The sequence below is a fragment of the Miscanthus floridulus genome, chromosome 11, assembly GCF_019320115.1.
Source record: "Miscanthus floridulus cultivar M001 chromosome 11, ASM1932011v1, whole genome shotgun sequence".
In the NCBI taxonomy this organism is placed as follows: domain Eukaryota; kingdom Viridiplantae; phylum Streptophyta; class Magnoliopsida; order Poales; family Poaceae; genus Miscanthus; species Miscanthus floridulus.
This window is the reverse complement of record NC_089590.1, coordinates 83,800,139-83,818,952: the sequence shown is the minus strand read 5'-3', so window position 1 is coordinate 83,818,952 and position 18,814 is coordinate 83,800,139. Positions and strand designations below refer to the sequence as shown.

The window sequence follows — 18,814 nt, the reverse complement described above, 5'->3', positions numbered from 1 at the left end:
TTATACAAAGTGGAGTTAAAATTGAGCACAGCATATCACCCCCAAACAGATGGCCAATCCGAAAGGGTCAATCAGTGCTTGGAGATGTACTTAAGATGTGCTGTTCATGACTCACCATCCAAGTGGAAATCCTGGCTATCGCTTGCAGAACTATGGTATAATACATCATTCCACTCTTCTCTGGGTTGCAGTCCTTTCAAGGCTCTATATGGGTATGAACCTAATCTGGGGGCCGTTCCTTCGATACAATCGGATACCAGCCAATCAGTCACATAATTCATTGAACATCGAGAACTCCATTGGCAATTACTGAAACAGCACTTAGCCAGGGCCCAGAACAAGATGAAGCTGACAGCTGATAAGAAAAGAATGGACTGTCAGTTTGCAGTAGGGGATCAGGTGTTACTCAAGCTCCAGCCATACACTCAATCCAGTGTGGCCAACCGCCCTTATCCTAAGTTGGCTTACAAATATTTTGGCCCCTATACAGTGATTCAGAAAGTGGGCACAGTTGTTTATCGATTACAGTTACCTGACAATGCACAGATACATGATGTCTTTCATGTCTCCCAACTAAAACCTTACACACCTGACTACACACCTATATATGATTCTCTACCCGTTCTCTCAGACTTGGAGGCTGCCAAAGCTACACCCCTGGAGATCATGGAGCACAGGGTGGTGAAGGACAACACTGCTGTGCCCCAAGTCAAGCTCCGGTGGACGGGTCTGCCACCGTCGTCAACGACCTGGGAAGACTACTACGTCGTCAAGCACCGCTTCCCGGACGCACCAGCTTGGGGACAAGCTGCATCTCGGGCGGGGGGAGGTGTCACACCTGGACCTGCACCAGAAGGAGTGACACAGGAGTAGAAAGGCGTCAACATTCACAGCTTAGCGCATTAGCTCATTTACGTTTTCCATTCATGTATGACATGTGAGGGCCACAACCTATATGAGGCACATAAGTGCAGACTCTGTAGGGATTGGGGGATGAGTATCAATACAACAGAAAAACACGACGCCAAGGCGGAGGGGTTTGCCTCGCCGGCGCCAGGGTTCCGTCGCATTGCTGTTCGCTCACGTCGCCGGTGACCCGCCGCGGCCAAGGGTGTATCAGCAAGCTCACGGCTGGCTCAGCTCGAATGCTCCTCCTCCTCCTCCTGGTAATCGCTATCATCTTCCGCATCTGGATCTTCTCCATCCATGGAATCTAATGTATCCTGCAAACACGGAAATTATGTGAAGTAGGTTTACAACCTTTTCGCAATTTATCACGGATCTAACCGGCAAAAGAACCTAATTGCCGCACTCGTAGAAACAGTTTTAAGTTGAATAGCTGCAAACAATGTACTGCAGTCTGTCTAACAAAGGATGCACAGATACCAGTTTTATTAGGTGAATGAATCTGTTATGCGTGAGAATATCAGTAAGAAGCTATCCTTTCGCAACGGCTACACATGGGGGTTCCAGGAACCACCAGTATCTCCAGAAAATATGGCTTTTACTCATATAAGGAATATAAGAAAATGCATGTCCCCATGAAATATATAATCCAAACGAAATACAATCCTTGTCAGGATTTGCAAAACCCACAACCTTACAATCCCCATGGTTAAGGGAATTAAGGATGTTATATCTTTTCTAAACGCACATCCCATTGTAACAGAACCATCCGAGCGTGAAGCAGCACAGTAGAAGCGTGATTTTGACCAGTTTCAATATATTTCAGAAGAGATAAAACATTGTCTACCATTCCCATCATGACATGCATATGGGTTAATCATTTCATCATCTTAGGAAAGTAAACTGCAAAGTATCATGTTTCAGTATATCTTCATTTATCACTGTTTCTACATTGTAGATCATACTATGTTATTTGCAAATGCTTGGCCATACAAAGTTTGCAACTACACAAAGTTCAAGAAGGCGCTAGGCGCCGACCCATAGCCTAGAGCCTAGCCGAGGCTAGCCTAGGCGTTTCAACACGTTTTTTCTAGACGTTTTAATTTTTATACACATACATATATATTATCTTAAATTACCTTAAGTAAAAGAAGAAATAAGAGACTAACTATATACAAATCTATATACTATGTATATGTAAGTGACTAACTATGAATTAAACACTAACATGTGTGTGTAATTATTTCTGCTACTGTACCAGCGAGGAGGTTATGAGAGGAGAAATGACAAATAAAAGTATATCTAATAGTTTCTTGTGAGAAAATAGAACTTCTATGGGGCAGAATGTAAGAAATCAGTTAAGAGAATCGGAGCAAGGAAGTTACCAGGAGTTCTTACAAAAGTAAGGGACCAAATCATAAAACTGCTCTATCATCCTTATCTTGTAAGCCGTCCTGACTCCTGAGCACATCTCTCTTTGTCTCTCGTTGGCTCTCCTTTCCCTTCCCTCCCCGTCTCCCACAGCCACGCCGCCGTGCTCAAGCCGCTCCCCGTCGCCTGATGAGCTGCCTCCGCCGCGCTACTGCATCCTCTGTAGCCTCTCTTCCTCCTCGGTGGCGGAGGTGGAGGCACTCCCGCCGCCGTGTCCCTCCACGGGCCTCCTTGGGACGCTCCGCGCGGGAAGGGCGAGGACAGGACCAAAGGTGGAGGGAGGACAAGGAGACCGCGCGGCAACAGATCTAGCGGCGCAGGACCCTCCCTCATGCCGTGCGGCTCTAGATCTTGAGGGACATCGCCTATCCCTCCGCCTACCCCCATAGGCGAGGCGGCACCGCTCCGCCCAGCGCGTAAGCGCGCCTAGTAACGCCTTTTTGAACTTTGCAACTACAGTCCAGTGATCAACTTATGAGAACACGATGGCATAAATCTAGCGCCACATTTCCTTTTACATGGATGAAATGCTAATCGGAGCAAGGATATATATATAGAGGAAGGTTTCACAATAGCTTCTCGCTAGCAAATAGTAGGGCATGCAAACATATGAATAGGCAGGAAGCAGATTACATCAGTGCCAGTTTGCACCGTTTACTTCTTCCAACAGCCAATGATGACTCCTTCGCACCCTGCAAACGGACGCCATTGACAAATCAAGCAACCCAATTTTCATGGCTAAATGAACTAAATGGACAGCTGTAATTTGCTAACATTAGGGACAGTGTGTGATGAGGAAATGCTGGGCATCTTTTGCTCCAAGGACAAAAACTTTTTCTCCCAAGCTTCATTTAACCCTTGCAGGGCTTGAGTAATCATCTCTTGCACCTGTTCTTTTGTGAACATTGGCTGCTGTCCTCGTTTGCTCACACAAACTGGGGAGGATTTCGATAATGGCTCGCATTGGGCCTTCTTGCTGACACTGATAGTATCACAGTGCCTCCCTTGCTTCCCACTCCCGGTTTGTCTCTGCACGGAATGGGAACCTAGCTGAATGCTCTGTGCCTCCCTATTAGTTTGATCCCTCTTATCCTGAAAAAAGCAGGCATGTCAAAACAATTCATCTGGTTGGCATATGGAGTCAATATCACTTAATAACTTTAGTCTTCAGAATTGTTAATCCAAACAGTACATTAAAAAGGTAGTTACCTCAGTTTGACATGCCCTCTGGTCAACAGACTCCCTCAATATATTAGTGGGTGAGTCAATGTCAACCCCCAGCTTTCCACCATTATCCAAGTCCTATTTAATCACACCAGAATCATCAAATCATGATGAAATAAATTTCAAAAAGCAGGATTTCAATGCTTCGTTCGTACCACAATCTCCTCATGCAGTCTTATCTTTGGTGGGCATGCAGCATTACGGGGGCGTTTTCCTGAATACCTATTCTTCCTTTGTTGGCAAGACATCTTGATGTTCTCATCTTTGGCCCAATGGTCACACAACATTTCCCACCATTTTGGCTTCATCCATACAGGGACAAATGGTTTCCATTTCAGCGGATCTTCATGCTCAAGTACCATTACTGACGCTTCTCCTTGCTGTTCATCTGGATCTTCTCTACCACCATCCTGTTCTAGCTCCATTTCATCACGGACCCTACGAACCGATGGAGCCTTGGTCTTTTTTAATGCTAACACATGTCTAACCCTTTGCTTCTCATAGCAAAAGAGATTCATTAGCTGTCTAACCGCTTTTCGGTCAAATATCTTCTGACACTCCTCTTCATGGCCAGGCGACCACTTGTACCGTTTCTGCAGTATCCCAGTAAGACACTCATCATTAGCAAATTTCATAAGGGAAAATTGGTTTCATAGCATCCAAAGATCACGACATTCGAAAAATACCATCAAAAGACGTCCGTCACGTAAAATACCACCGAACGAACGAACTGTTACCTACAAATAGCATTATGTCACGGTGGCTGCTGTTGCCGTGAATTCTTCCGTCGAGACACCTTTCTTCCTCAACCCAGCTGCCTGGTTGGGCATGGACACGCTGATAGGTAGCGACACATGCCCTACGTCGTGTGGCTACCTCGCACGGCCCAGCCACGCCGGGTCCGCACGGCGGCGGCCGCAGCTGCCTCACGCCCTCACCTCCGTGGACACTGCCAGGAGACCAGTGCCCTGTGTGCGAGTGTGCTTACCTGCATGGATCATCTATCAATGAGCTCATGGCGTATGCAAGAGCAATCGAGTTTGCATGCATGCATATAGGAGTACTCGCGATGGCTGGGACCTGGGACGACGGCTGCCTGTGCCTGGTCCACTCACCTGTGCCTGTGCCTGTACGCCAAGCTCGGAGCTGCCGATCTGCTCTCAGCTCTCACCACCACCATTCCCCACTGTTGGCGCCACCGTACCACTGCCGAGCCGTGTGCCCCACCATCTCCGCCAGCATGTTCTCACCCCTGCGCACGATAGCAAACAACTTCGGGACGGAGCCACGCCATGTCGCCAAAACTGCTGCTGTCCGCCGCCATGGCCGGCTCTTGGTCCGCCGCCGCTGTTCCCATGGGTGCAGACCACTAGCGCCTCGGCTGAGCGTACCACCACGTCCGTCCGGACTTCTTCCGACCGCGGCTCACCTGAACTGGGCAAATCCGCTCTGGGACGCTAGATCCTGCCGCCGCCAGGTGCGTTGTTCCTGCCGCTCGCCATGGCCGCCGCGCGGGGAACTCCCGCGGATAGCTCCAATCGGAGCCGCCTCCACCAAGCCAGCTACACCACCGCGTGCACCTCCTTCGGTCGAAACTCCGCCGGCAGCCCTGCTTCGCGGGCCGCCTCCGTCCTGCTCGACGTCGGCCGTAGATGCTTGTTTTTTCCGCATGGCGAGCCGCCCCATCGCTCTTACTCAACCCCGCACAAGCCATGCCCAGAACAGCCCCTCTAGCACCCCCACGCACCTGACGTGTACCCGCGCCAACCTTGTAGTCACCGGGTTCGCCATTGCTGCATACCGCCGCCGTCTCCCGTGTTGTATGCAGCGCGGGCACGGGGCCATGCTCCTATGAGCCATATCAGGCCACGCCACTGACATCGATAGGTGTGGCCGGCCACCACGAAGGCCACCGGTTGGTCAGTCACGGCCGTTGTGCCCTCTCCAGGGCAAATCGGGTTGTGCCTGTATGCCGGCGTGTGTGCTCTGTTTCTCTGAAATGGGAGAACAAATGTACCTCAACGGAGGAATTCACGGCAAAAGCGGTCACCGTGATGGAATGCTATTTGAAGGTAACAGTCCATTCTTTCGGTGGTATTTTACGTAACGGAAGTCTTTCGATGGTATTTTCCAAATGTCGTGATCTTTCGATGCTATGAAACCAATTTTCCCATTTCATAAAGAACAAAATATAGTACAAACATGTCTCGATAGTTACTCACGAGGAATTCATCTAATATAGTAGTCCTTGTATCTGGTGGGCATTGGTGCCAATGGTAAACCACATGCTCACATGATTAGCCATTTCCAATGGTATCATCTGATATATAGATCCCAGGATAGTTCTGCTTGATAACGGAGAGGGTATTTGCTACTTTAGGACATAGTGGTTGCACAACCCAGCTGCTAGTTCATGCAAATTTGTCATACAATGCAGCTCTGAATGTAAAAGTACTTTAAACATCAACAAACATAGACAATACTTACTCAGTACCAGTGGGCATCAGCATGGGCCTTTCAGCTTCTTTGCGTGGTTCCATTAGTTTTTCAGGGGCACGTCCCCTGCGCTTTTTTGATGAGTTACTAGTTGGCCCTGGCAGCAAATCGCCACATGGTGCATCCTGAAACGGCATTATATCAGAAAGCTCATGGCTGCCACAGTAATAAAATCATGCAGATGCAGATGATATAGTACAATCCATGCAAGAGGTACATGTCAGATTTTTGAGACAGTTGCTTAGGACAAAAATAGAAATATGCTAGAAATTCTAACATAAAGAAAAAACTACACTTTTAAGAGTTTGCATGGCTAAACTACACTTATATTGTCGATCAAATGAAAAAAATAGTGTCGTTCTGTGAGACACAATATAAGTATAGTTTTACAAAATTACAAGGCATGAAGATAAAATTGAAGTTTTGTGAAATTGATTCTCAAAAGTGCAATTTTGTGATATGGAGTGACAACAAAAGAGTACTTTTGTTAAATTTACTCTATTATGTTTTTAATCGAAGCACTAAAACCTAATACAAACATTTTCGAACCATCATGCAAGTTAGGGTTGGGGGAAGGAACCTGTGAGTAGAGGCCGGATGGCGGCTGTTGGTGCAGCGATGTTGGACTGCTGCGGTTAAGTGGTAGATCTGCAAGATTGAGAAGCGCACATCAATGATAGAGAGTTCTCGATAGAGACAGCTGTGTGGCTTCGGAAAGGCACAAGAATTTTACTTGTAGACGGCGGTGTGATTGTGGGCAATTTAGTGGTAGCAGAAGCAGCAAGGCGGCTGCATGAAGCAGACAGGTTTTGGAGGCAGGCTCCAGAGAAGGACTGGTCTTCAGGATGCCCCCACCATTTGGAGAAGGTCAAGTGAAACCATTCCTTTTTTGCCTTCCAAGCTCTGAATGTGAATGGTTTTTGTTGTGATGCTTCAGTTGTCCATGTTCCAAACAGTTCTTGTCGCTGCAAATCTCTTGTACTAGTGGCCCATTCATATCCTGATTTTGCATCTCTGCCGGATTTGAATGCACTTCTGAATAGCCTCTATCAAGTTGGCCGACCCCACTAAAGCTCTCCTGAGGTATCTCATTGTCATGCCATGAATTTGAGCTTGCAACTGGAAGTGCCCACCTAGTATCTGGAGAGTACATCTGGGTTCGAGGAAACTGCCCAGCTTGTTGTGTACAATGATTGAAAGCAGGTGGTGTAGTTGCACCAACAACATCCCACTCATTAGAGCGATCAAGATGAAATTGGTACCGAGTAGGAGAACTAGTGTCAGAATCTGCTTGAGTCCTTTCAATCTCTGGAGCTTCAGAAAGATTCATGTAATCCCTGTGTCTGCTTGGTAAAGAGTGTCGGAACTAGTCTCAGATGCTGTCCATGTGTCTGCTCCAAATGAATGGGCCTTTGAATGTATTCTGCATGAGTTAATTGACTTGAAGGCCCAGGACACACCTGCTCCATAGCAAAGATGACATAGAGAGGAAAAATGAACCATGAGATAGAGCATATACAGATGTCCCTTTGATCATAAAACAAGTGTCCATGAGGTGCGCAGCCAACGCTTGCCAGTCTTGACCAGCCTACACAAAAATTACTTTTGTGATCTTAACAGTTTGTAGGTTTGAAAAAAAAATACAGTAATAATTTTGATGGTAAAAGATGAATTGTAAAAGCTTTGGACTTGGAAAGTAATGAAAAATGGCACTTATATTGTGACCAATCGTATCTGTATAAAAAAGGGCGTACCCAGTGCAGAGAGCTCCCGCTCTGTGCGGGGTTTGGGGAAGGGTGTTAGTGGCAAGCCTTACCCTCGCCTGTGCAATGCGAGGAGACCGCGACTCGAACCCGGGACCTTCCGGTCACAGGCGGTAAGACTCTACCGCTTGCACCAGGCCCGCCCTTCAAATTTTATGACCAATTGTATCTGTATGCTTGCCAAAAGAAGAAAAAAAAAGAATAGTAATATACAGTGGACAAAGTTATTAAAAACGTCCAACAACATATTCCAGAACAACAATGGTTTCAGAAACCCAAATTTTATGTGACCTTATTTAAACATTTTTTTATGGATCAGGAGGGGTTGCCCCCCTACTTCTTATAAATATATTCCTTCCATTCCAAAATAAATCAACTTCTAGAGTTGTCCTAAGTCAAATTATTTGATGTCTGACCAAATTTATAGGAAAGAGCACCAATATTTATGACATCAAATTAGTGTCACTAGATACACCATGAAATATATTTTCATAATCTCCTTCAGTTGTTCATCTATAAGTCACTAGATACACCACCAAATTAGTGTCACTAGAAACATCAACTTCCATAAAAATGGAATACAGTTACATCTATAAGTCGCTGACAAACTGACATTGGTCGGTTGTTCATGTCAGAGTTTAGGCGCTTAGTAGCGTAACAATGCACTGCAGCGGAAACACTAGGGAGAACATACGATGCATAGTAATACTCCCCAGTGTTTAGTACCTCAGAAGGCATTGTTACGCTGGGGAGAACATACGATGCAGCGCTTAGTACCTCAGAAGGCTGCGCCGATCTGCTGGGAGTAATTGGGACGGCTGCGGGCGGCGCCACGACCGAAATGGCAGCAACCGGCGGGACGGCAAGCTCGGCGCCACAGAGCGGGCAGGCGAATCGCCCCTGGCCATGCGGCACGCTTAGCACGGCGCTGCATCCCCCTCACGCGATACGGGACGGCGCCGCGAGCGGGGCACGTCGCCCGGGAAGCGGAAGCGCGCGGCGGGGGCGCCGTGGCATGAGCTCCGGCGGGAGCGCCTGATGTGTCCCGCAGTCGAGGCAGGCAAATTCGGTGAGGCCCGGCTCCACTTCCAGCGTCTCCCCGCAGTCCGCGCATCGCACCTCAACGATCCCCGGCGGCGGCGCCATGCCGCCATGGGAGGGGGAAGCGAAGGCTAGGTTTTGGATGGGTTTTCGGCGTTCGGGTTGGCGCTATTCAATTTGGCCTACGGGTTAGAGGTTAACGACGAGGCGTGACGGTGACGGCGTGTGATCTTCTCTGCTCTGACGGATAAAGGTGATTAACCCGACAGCGATTGAAGACACTGCAATCTGCAGCTTTGCATAGGGGGCAAAGCCTTTGCCCATCGAGATATATGGGATATACATTATATTTTTATATCGGAAATATACTGTATTACTTATAACGATATATACTGTTACAGTATTTAGAGCTAAATCCACATCTAACTTCTGCAGGCAAAATATACTTGTACACAAAAACTAGAGGTTGCCTCAACATAATCGACATTTAAGATCTAGACTAGACGGCAGTCACCCGTGCCCGCTAAACGATTATTTAGTTCGTCTAAAAAAACAATTATTTAAGTTAGAATCTCTATCTCTACAACCGTTTACTGTGGCAGACCCATCCCCTTCTCCGTGAAAAAGTTCCGACATAACTTTTTGGACGTTGGTTCCTGGGACGAGAAATTTTTATTTATATGGCTATATAAAGGTATCACTGAGAGTCTTTCTCAAACTCACCCTCTAAAATATTGTTTTGAGAGCCACAAATAACAATGGCCATATTCGTTTCTCTTATAATCCGTATTTTTCAACTTCTTTTTTTCAGCCGGAACAGTGTTTTTCTCTTCCAACAAATCAGCCGGAACAATGTTTTGTCTTATTTTTTCAGCGAAGCGAACGGAGCCGAGCTCTATATGTTTCCGCCTCAAACAATTTAAATAACTACATGGATCTAGCCCAATTTAAATATCTTTTCAGCTTGGGTTTGCGAGAAATCCGAAATCATGAAGGCCCACGCTGCAATATATTCTATCAATAGATATACATGCCATTTTTATGGCATTTCGACATTTCATTTACTCACGGCGTATAACTACATGGATTACCATCTAAGTCTTTTAAGTGGCTTGTAAAAATACATATAAGAGAGAAAAATACAAAATAAAGATCAACAAAGTGTAATAACGTGATCAAAATAATGACACCATTTGTCTTTGTATTTTAAACTCATTCTACTCCTATTATTTGGCTCCTCTTTTTGTATTTAGATGAAAGGACGTTTTCCCAGTTTGATTCATCCATATATGACAAAACATCGAACAAAACAAATTAATGTTGGAATGAATCTGAGTTCTGACATAACTTTTCCCAACTCAAATCAGAGAGTCTCTACTCAAATCAAAGTGTTAATCAAAACAAATATTGGAATGGATCTGAGTTTTGACGCAAGTTTTTCACTACTCAATCAGGGTTTGTTAGCTGCGCATATGCAACCGCAGCTGGAGTTGGGGAAAGCAGAAGGCAACAACATCCAAAGGAGCGAAATTTGCTGAAACCCGCGCGTAGCCCTTTTTTCCTGACGGTTCCAGTTGACCGGTTTTTAGGGGTAGGCCGTCGCGTCTCACTGATCTCTCTCTCACCCCCAAATTGCTCCCGCTGTCATGGCGCCGCCGCAGCCGGAATTCGTCGAGGTGCGGTGCGCGGGGTGCGGCGAGACGCTGGAGGTGGAGCCGGGGCTCTCCGAGTTCGCTTGCCCCAACTGCGGGACTCAGCAGGCGCTCCCGTCGGAGCTCATGCCCTCGCCCCCGCTGCGCCCGCGCAGGGCACTGCCCATCCCAAGCCGCCGACCCGCCGCCGCGGCGCCGGTGCCGAGAAAATTGCAATTATAGACACCAAACAATATCCTTCGTAATCATAGGAGTTCAATTGTTGACTTCGTTAAAATGACCCTAGAAACATTAGTTTTATATTTTAGATGACATTTGACGTATTTCTTCACTTTGTATTTTGACCCTCTTGTGACCCTTCTGTCCTACTCGGATACTCTCACTCGCTTCCTCAGCTCCATCCCTCGCCGCACCGGTTAAAATGATACTATATACATATAGAAAAAAAACAAAGACACATTAATAAAACTGAACAACTGATGTGTTCATATAGCGCTAATTTGATAGCAGCTCTTAGATTGCAGAGGTTATATATCGAAGAAAATCTGGAGGCGCGAGTCTAAGCTGTTGTCAGTGATCTGCTGCCAGATCTCGCGCAGCTCATCCTTGTTGATCTTATCCACCTGCATCTGCCGACGGCGGCTCAGCGTGTCGGAAAGCTCCATCGCGAACTCCGGCGACTCCGTCATCCCTGCATCCAAAAACTCCAATGCGGTTAGGAACTAATCGCTCGAAGAAGCCTGGGGTTTCTAGAAGGGAAAGGGGGAGGGGATTGAAGCGAGGGCTTTTTACCTGTGTGTTATTATAAAAGATCTAAATGACCTATATACTATTAAAATTTTAAAAAGTTTCTCGGTATTCTTGTCTAAAGTTTCTTTTACCTGTGTACCACTTCCGTCTATTTTGCCTCTAACAGTAGCTAACGGTCAGCGGAAAAGACGCTTTTGCCCTCAGTTACAAAATGCATCAAAATTTTCATTCTTTCCTCATATACCACCGTAACACTTCCTGTGATCCAAAAACTACGCATTTTTCTCTATACCATTATGAAAAATTCACTGTAACAGCTTGTTTGTGCACGTGGTAAATTTTAATAATTATAATAAATTTGAAATGCATCCAAAATACTTGATAATTGCGACAACCACAATAAACATTTAAACTAAGTACATTCAGGCATAATAGAGGTCCAAATTTATCATGACGTGCATAGTCAGCTTGATTACTAAATCAAGTTTGCACACAAAAGATGGTCACATTGACCTCATTGCTAATTTAAACACTGTCTGGTCACTACAAAAGCATGCCACAGAGATGCAAACTCATTACAGATCAAGTTTTTTCTTGCTTCTAGTTCCCATGGCCGGACTAGAAGGGGAACTAGGGGCCTTGCTGCGGGTTGACATGGCTAGACTATCCTTGTTTGGAGTCAATTTTTTTTGAAATGGCCCTCTTCTTCTTGTGTTGGTGCTGACTTGCACTCTTGTCAGCTGTGTACTGTTCACTTGATCATGAAGGGTGTAGCTGATTTGATCCTGTTCCAGATCCTCTGAAAAAAGAGACATGAGTACAAAACAGTTGGCTTATCAATTAAAGTGGTGAAAAGATAATTATAGGAAATTAGCTTACCTCACGGAGGGGTCACTAGCCTCAGTAGTTGAAGTATTGGAAGTACTCTTTTGTTTCTTCGCACGAGTTGATGAGGATGATTTGTTCTTCCTTTTCTTTGATAGATCCACAACAGTAGGTAGAACTGGAAAGGCCATCCTTTGTGGTGCTGCAGGCACAATGCTAGTCTCAGTAGTAGCTAGTTCTATCTTCTTTTTCTTCTTTTTAGGTGGACCTCTGTATAGACAGATAGGTTAGCAACAATGTAAACATCCAGTAATTATAGTCTCAAATACATAAATGATAACAGACAATGGATATAGCCTCAGAGTATACTGGGCAAGCAAACAGTCAAAATAACAACAAAATCTCACTATGAAATAACAGACTATGAATTGGGGACAATATACTTGAACTGCAACTTAGAAGACAAAGGCATTGCCATTTGCATGAGCACAAGTAGAAGCAAGACTTGCTACGAACAGAAATGGAACAGGAACATGGTCTTCTACCACTAAAAGAAATAATTGCAGAATAAATTGGCACTATAAAAGGAAATAATTACAGAATAAATTGACACTTCTATGTTACCTTTCAGCAAGCATTGCTGCTATGTCTGCTGGGTCACCTTCCTTACAAGTGTACCAATGATGTCCATATTGCTGACAGATCGGACACTGATGCCTACCCTTGCCTCCTTTGCTGCCACCCTCTGCTACGTCCTTGTATCTATTTTGCCTTCTCCTACCAGCCGTTGACTTCAACAATGGACGATGCAGGAAGAAACCAAGTTCTTTTTTGGGCCACATGGATTTGTCTGGTATAGAAGGGATTGTACCATCATATGCAGCCCTGAAGCTCTATACAGAGTAGTAGTTGTCCACATGATCTTCTATCTTCTCTCCAGGTATAGAGGTGATGTAGGCAATTGCATACTTACATGGTAATCCAGAAATGTCCCATGCTCTACAAGAACATGTTCTTTCCTTTAGGTTCACAACAAACCTGTAAGTAGAACCTCCCCTTGCCATAACCTCTGCAATGCCATCAAGTGAGCTAGTCACAACATCAATGTCAAGGTTCCTACTTTGCTCCTTTAGCTGACTTATGATGTGTGGCAAAATTTTTCCTTCCATTCTATGTGTAATTTTTTTCCTCTGGTTCCACTTGATTAGAAGCTTCTGTCTTATAGTATCCATCAAGTCATCTAGATGCAGCCCCTTATCAGCTTTTATCCAATTGTTGAAGCTTTCTGCTAAATTATTGGTGACATAGTCAACTTTTGACAACGTAGAGTACTGACTTCTTATCCACAGTTTTGTATGAGTTTGCTGCAAGTATGTCATTGCTGCTGGATTTGCTTCAGCCATGGCCTTGATATGCTTTCCAAACATATATGAATTCCAAAAATAAGTAGCAGCCCACAAATGTTCATCAAAAACTTTTCCACTGAACCTTTTCTTAAAATTCTGCACCAAGTGCCACATGCACTCTCTATGCTCTACATTTGGGAATACCTCACTAACTCCTATCATGACTGACTGACCACAATTTGTGCAAAAGGTCAGACCAGGTGGGGTACCTATAGCTTCCTTAAGCCTTTCCATGAACCAAATCCAGTTTTCGTTGGTTTCAGAATCAATGACTCCTATAGCAACTGGGTACATCCATTTATGCCCATCAACTGCACAAGCAATGCATAATTGACCTCTAAATTTTCCAATTAAGAATGTACTATCAACAGCCAGATAAGGCCTGCAACCTCTAAGCAAACCTTCAACACAAGGTTTCATTGCAAAAAAAGCCTATTGAATCTGATCTTATCCTCTATTGTATGATGATCAATGACAACAAAGCTGCCAGGACAAGATTGTTCTATCTGTGCCTTAAACCTGTACAAGTTGTCAAAACTTTCATTCCAGTTACCATACAACTCGTCCATAGCGAGTGCCTTTCCATCATACACTTTCTTGTAGCTGATACTGATCTTCCAATCATCCTTCAATCTTCTCCTAAGTTCTTTGGGCCGAACAGTGGGGTCCTCAGCTAACCAATCATTTATCTTCTCACAAATCCAAAACTTGGTAGCATGTTTGACTTTCCCAATCCTCCTACTACTTTGACATTTATGATCACAAGGGTTCACCTTGACCTACAAAGTTTAGTTTCAATTAGACTAAAATAATTTCAGAAGTGTGAACACAGTACTGAAATAAATTTAGAAATATGAACAAACTACTAAAATAAATAAAAGAGAAATTACCTATACAGTAACTTTATCACTCATTGTCGATGCATGAAGCCTCCAGTTACAACCATCTTCCACTCCCGCGCAGTATGCCCGATACCTCCCTAGTTCACTCTTTTCAATGTTATACTCAAATTCTTTCTTGATAGCATGTGTTGCAAGAGCTAACTTAAATTCAGACATGTTTGGATAGATGCTCCCTACTTCCATAGGAGGGTCATCTTTTGTTGTATGCAACTTGAGGCATGTCCGATGGCAATCTATCATTAACAATCTCATCTACCTCATCATCCATATCGGAGTCAGACATAGAATCAGATTCAGAGTTTGAACCTAAATCATAATCTTCATCCTTTTTGTCAGTTGTGTCAACATTTGCATAAGAAGCAGGTACTATGTCAAGGTATAAACCCTCCTCATCAACCCCCACATGTTCATTCTCTGGTTCAGGATTCTTAAGATAAGTATCCTCAGCATCTACCATGTCATCATCTGGTTCTGTAGCAGTCCCGGTTTGGGTTGCTTTGCTAGGTTCTACATAGCTAGGGGCTGGCATTGATGGGGTGCATGGGATGTCAACATTGTCCCATAGTGGGATTTCTGGTGGATCAACATCAGGTTTATGATATGCAATTGACATGCAACAACACTTGGAGCTCATATGTTTCGCGAACATATGCATTAACTCTTAGTCTGAATGAATTTGTATGTTGGACTTGCTATCAGCACAGAAATAGAACAGCTTCACTACATCACTATACCCGCAAGGAAACTGATCCAGAATTTCATCAACAAGGTCTTTAAAATTTGTGGTGTCTGAATCAACAACTTTATTAATGTCATACCATGGTCCTCGTATAGTTGGACTAATTATCCTGATTTTTAGATTGAAACTGGTCTCGATGTCATTCCTACACATGAACAAATACGATTTACTAACATCTATGCAGTTCAATTCAGTCCAAACAACACCAAAACATAGAACTAATGTATGCATTTGAGGAAGAAAAGGGACACTCACCCATCTGGAAGCCAAGCTGGTCGTCCGTCCACCATCTTTTATGAATCCACAACAATTCCTCCCTCCTCTGCTCCTTTGGTCCTCAGGATGCGCCTCCACTGGTCCTCTGCTCCTCAGGGCCCGTGAGCCCGCCTGCCTGTGCACCTGAAGCAACGTGCAGTGGTTGCCACATAGTACCTTGAGTTGCTAATACAAGTCTATCAGGCAGTGGTTGCGATACATATGGTACACTAGAACATCACATCCAACAATCTTACGAGGTAGATCAGCGTACAACTAGCAAGAAGAAACTTGAAATAAGTACATGCACACATTATTCTACTTCAGCTCCCTCCAAATCTGCAGATCACTACGACAATTCAACTACCCAGATTTTTAGATAATGAAATATTCCAACCTCCACATCACGGATACATACATCCGTAATTCAACTGCACAGATGCAGATCGAAAGGCCCAAAACCAAAATTACGTCGTTTCCGTGTACCAGGCCGAAAAAACATGAACTTACGCCTTGTGGAAAAAAATTGTGTGAAACTTGTATCCCTGCATACATGGTTTCCTTACCTGACTGACAGCACGGCCGGGCTGGGCTAGAAGCACAGCTGGCCCAAATTAAAAGATGTCTCCAACAGGGGCTGCTACGGTCCGGGTGTTCGGACTGTATAATCGCGCCGGCCAGCAAATTATTATTTTCGCGTGCGCTGGACGGAAGCCGGCAGCAATCTCTCATTCCTAAGCATTGGGCGCGTGAGAAAGGGGAGGCTTCACCTTCTTCGCGACGGGCGGCGTCGAACCGGCGGGGCTGGCGACGAGGACGAGGCCGAGGATTGCGATGATGGCGAGCGCCACCAAGTGCTTCCACTGGTCCTCTGCTCCTCAGGGCCCGTGAGCCCGCCTGCCTGGGCACCGTGCTCGCGCCCTAGGGCCGCGAGTGCCCCCGCTCGCGCCCGCCTGTCTCCGCTCTGCCGCTACGCCATCTCGCCCACCCGCGCGAAGCCCTGCAGCGGCCGCGCCTCACCCGCGAGCTCCCTCCCCGCCGACCTGAGTGGCTAGCCTGCTTAGGGTTTGGATAGGAGTGGGGAATGAACCAGAGAGTCCAACGAGAAGCCCATGGACGATGGGGAATTGACCGGACACAATAATGGGCAAAGGAGTCATTTCGTGTCTAGTTGCCTGCTAGCTCTGTTAAAAACAAACGGTAAGGTGACGAGAGTGGCATTCAGGCGAAAGAAACTTTAGACAAGGTTGGTGAGGAACTTTTCAAAAATTCGATGGTACATATATCATTTGGATCTTTTATAATGGCACACGGGTAAAAAGCCCTTGAAGCGAACCTATGCATTTTGGGAAGTCGGCGTGGGAGAGGTAGCCGTCGCGCGCGAGGCGGTCGAAGTTGGCCTGGACCTCGATCCAGGCGTTGCTGGCCTTGTTGCCGCCGCTGATGAAGCGGAGGCCGTGGATTGCGCGCTGCACGCCGGACTTGGTGCGGTCGAGCTGCGCGCGGCGGCGGCGCTGTCCGCGGGCCTCGAGCGCGGCGTCAATGCCCGAGGATGGCGGCGGCCAGCGGCGGCGGCTCCCCCGCCGCCGCGAGGTTGGCGCGGCTCTGGGTGCGCGTGAAGCGCTTGGTGAGGTCCTGTGAGAACTGCTTGGCGCGGCTGGCGGTGGCCTTGAGCTCCTGCGAGAACTGCAGCAGGCGGTGCGAGGAGGTCCGGCGCATCGCGGGCGAGCGCGACCGCGACGGCGCCGCGGACGACGACGGGGTCAGGTCCGGGTGGCGGCGGGGCGGAGCCGCCGTCGTCGGCTCGACGTTCCGCAGCACAATGTTGTCGTCCTCGAGGAGGTCCAGCGTGACCTCGACCAGGTCCTCCCCATCGTCGGAGCTTCGATCGGAGCCGCGCGGCGAGGGACGGAGAAGCCGCCGTGCGTGCTGGTGTCAGAGGCCGTGAGCGTCTTGCAGAACATGTGCGGCGTCCGTGCGAGCGGCTTCATGGCGGCCCGTCCTCGCCGTCGCGACCCGCGTCACCCTCCTCCTGCACGGTGTTGAGGTCAATGCCCGCCATGGCCCCGGTCAGCCGCAGCAGCTGGCCCCACGGAAAGAGCAGATGACGGCAGCAAAGCGCCGATGCGTCGAGGGATGGTGCTGAGGAAGCGAGTGAGGAGTATCGAGTAGGGTAGAAGGGTCACAGGAGGGTCAAAATGCATGTATTTTGATTAACAAAGTAAAAAAAATACGTTAAATATCATCTAAAATAAGAAGCCAACATTTCAAATGTTATTTTAACCAAGTCGATGATTAGAGTCCAATAATTACGAAGCGCTTTTTTTTTTCCTATCCTTGCAATTTTCTCGCCAATGCCTGTGCCCGGACCCCTACCCATACTCGTGCCGGCGCCTGTGCCGGCGCCTGTGCCCGTGCGTATCAAGTGTTTTAGGATTTTTACTAGAAACACTTGCTTAAGACTCCTTTTCCCTATATGGACTTACCAGAAACACTAGCTTAAAATTCATTTTCATTATATGGATTTATTCGCGCTTGGTATACTAGTTTAACTTTCTGCCTTTGTCCCAACCCAATTAAGTTGTCATTATCAACTCAGCAATATCCCCTATTACACTTCCACTGGAATCCTGATGTTTGTCTTGTCTTACATAGCAGTATTTTTCATGGTGAGTTGAGTAAGAACAGGCTGCACCTGCATTTTGATTGCGAGGCGTAGCATTTCTGGGTTACAAGCGATACAATGGTTGTATTTTAGTTTGCATTTACTTTTGGACCGCTCAAAGGCTCTGATTCACTGAATTGGACGTTAGGATGTCTTTTTATTAAAGGAAACCATGGGTCTGACTATTTGTTAATGTCTGCCACTCTGCATTATGAAAGATTTTTAAAAAATTTTGAATAGAGATTTAGTGAGGAGGGCTTGATAAAGACAAATAAAGTATAGAGATTTTCTAGGACACGGAAGACAAATCTGATAGATAGAATATACCATTCAGATGTCCTGATTGCCTATTTCAGCAACAGTCATGCAGTTGTATTTCTGCAGAATCTCTTAGATTAGGATTTTCTTTTTCTGTACTCTTCTATGCATAGATCTACTCCACCTATTTTTATTTTCTTACTTCTTTTTGCATTATTTTCTGTGCAGCAGGGTCATGTAGAAAAGTATAATCACCCGACTCATTCAGTTCATAGAGAGGAGGCCTTCAGTTCTTCCAGAACAGAAGCAATCCACACCCTGTTGGCACAAAAAGAGCCCAGTATCCATTCAGCTCACAGAGAGGAGTCACGTAGGGCGTGATTGGTAGGCCGAATCGGGCCGTCCTCGCACCGTTTAGTTGTCTGACCTCGTTCATGCGGCGTGTTTGGTTGTTCTGCTCGCACCTTTCGTCTGTATCCTTTCATTCATCTGGCCTCCTCC

At 46.2% G+C, this 18,814-nt stretch overlaps 2 protein-coding genes and 1 pseudogene across 2 annotated transcripts; 1 reads left to right on the top strand and 2 right to left on the bottom strand.

The window, feature by feature from the left end:
* The first annotated feature begins 342 nt into the window (after nt 1-342).
* Nucleotides 343-873, top strand: LOC136492326 (uncharacterized). Its single transcript, XM_066488385.1, has one exon. The coding sequence runs from the start codon at nt 343-345 to the stop codon at nt 871-873; it is 531 nt and encodes a 176-aa protein (XP_066344482.1).
* A 263-nt stretch (nt 874-1,136) lies between these two features.
* On the bottom strand, nt 1,137-9,017 carry LOC136492325 (uncharacterized; annotated as a pseudogene).
* Nucleotides 9,018-11,040: 2,023 nt separating this feature from the next.
* On the bottom strand, nt 11,041-14,853 carry LOC136492324 (uncharacterized). The gene is made up of 5 exons (XM_066488384.1): nt 14,653-14,853; nt 14,391-14,537; nt 14,014-14,273; nt 13,062-13,831; nt 11,041-11,204 (listed from the first exon to the last, which is right to left on the bottom strand). Exons 1-5 carry the CDS (start codon nt 14,851-14,853, stop codon nt 11,041-11,043), a joined length of 1,542 nt encoding a protein of 513 aa, XP_066344481.1.
* Nucleotides 14,854-18,814: the final 3,961 nt, after the last annotated feature.

What these genes read in the sequence shown, in the direction of transcription:
- LOC136492326 (XM_066488385.1), top strand. Translation starts at nt 343, where the DNA reads ATGAAGCTGACAGCTGATAAGAAAAGAATGGACTGTCAGTTTGCAGTA.
- LOC136492324 (XM_066488384.1), bottom strand. Translation starts at nt 14,853, where the DNA reads ATGGTAGATGCTGAGGATACTTATCTTAAGAATCCTGAACCAGAGAAT. An exon ending in ACTCCGATATGGATGATGAG is followed by an intron (nt 14,538 to 14,652) that starts GTAGATGAGATT and finishes TCTGAATTTAAG; the next exon opens with TTAGCTCTTGCAACACATGC. An exon ending in AGTTTTGACAACTTGTACAG is followed by an intron (nt 13,832 to 14,013) that starts GTTTAAGGCACA and finishes TGGAAAATTTAG; the next exon opens with AGGTCAATTATGCATTGCTT.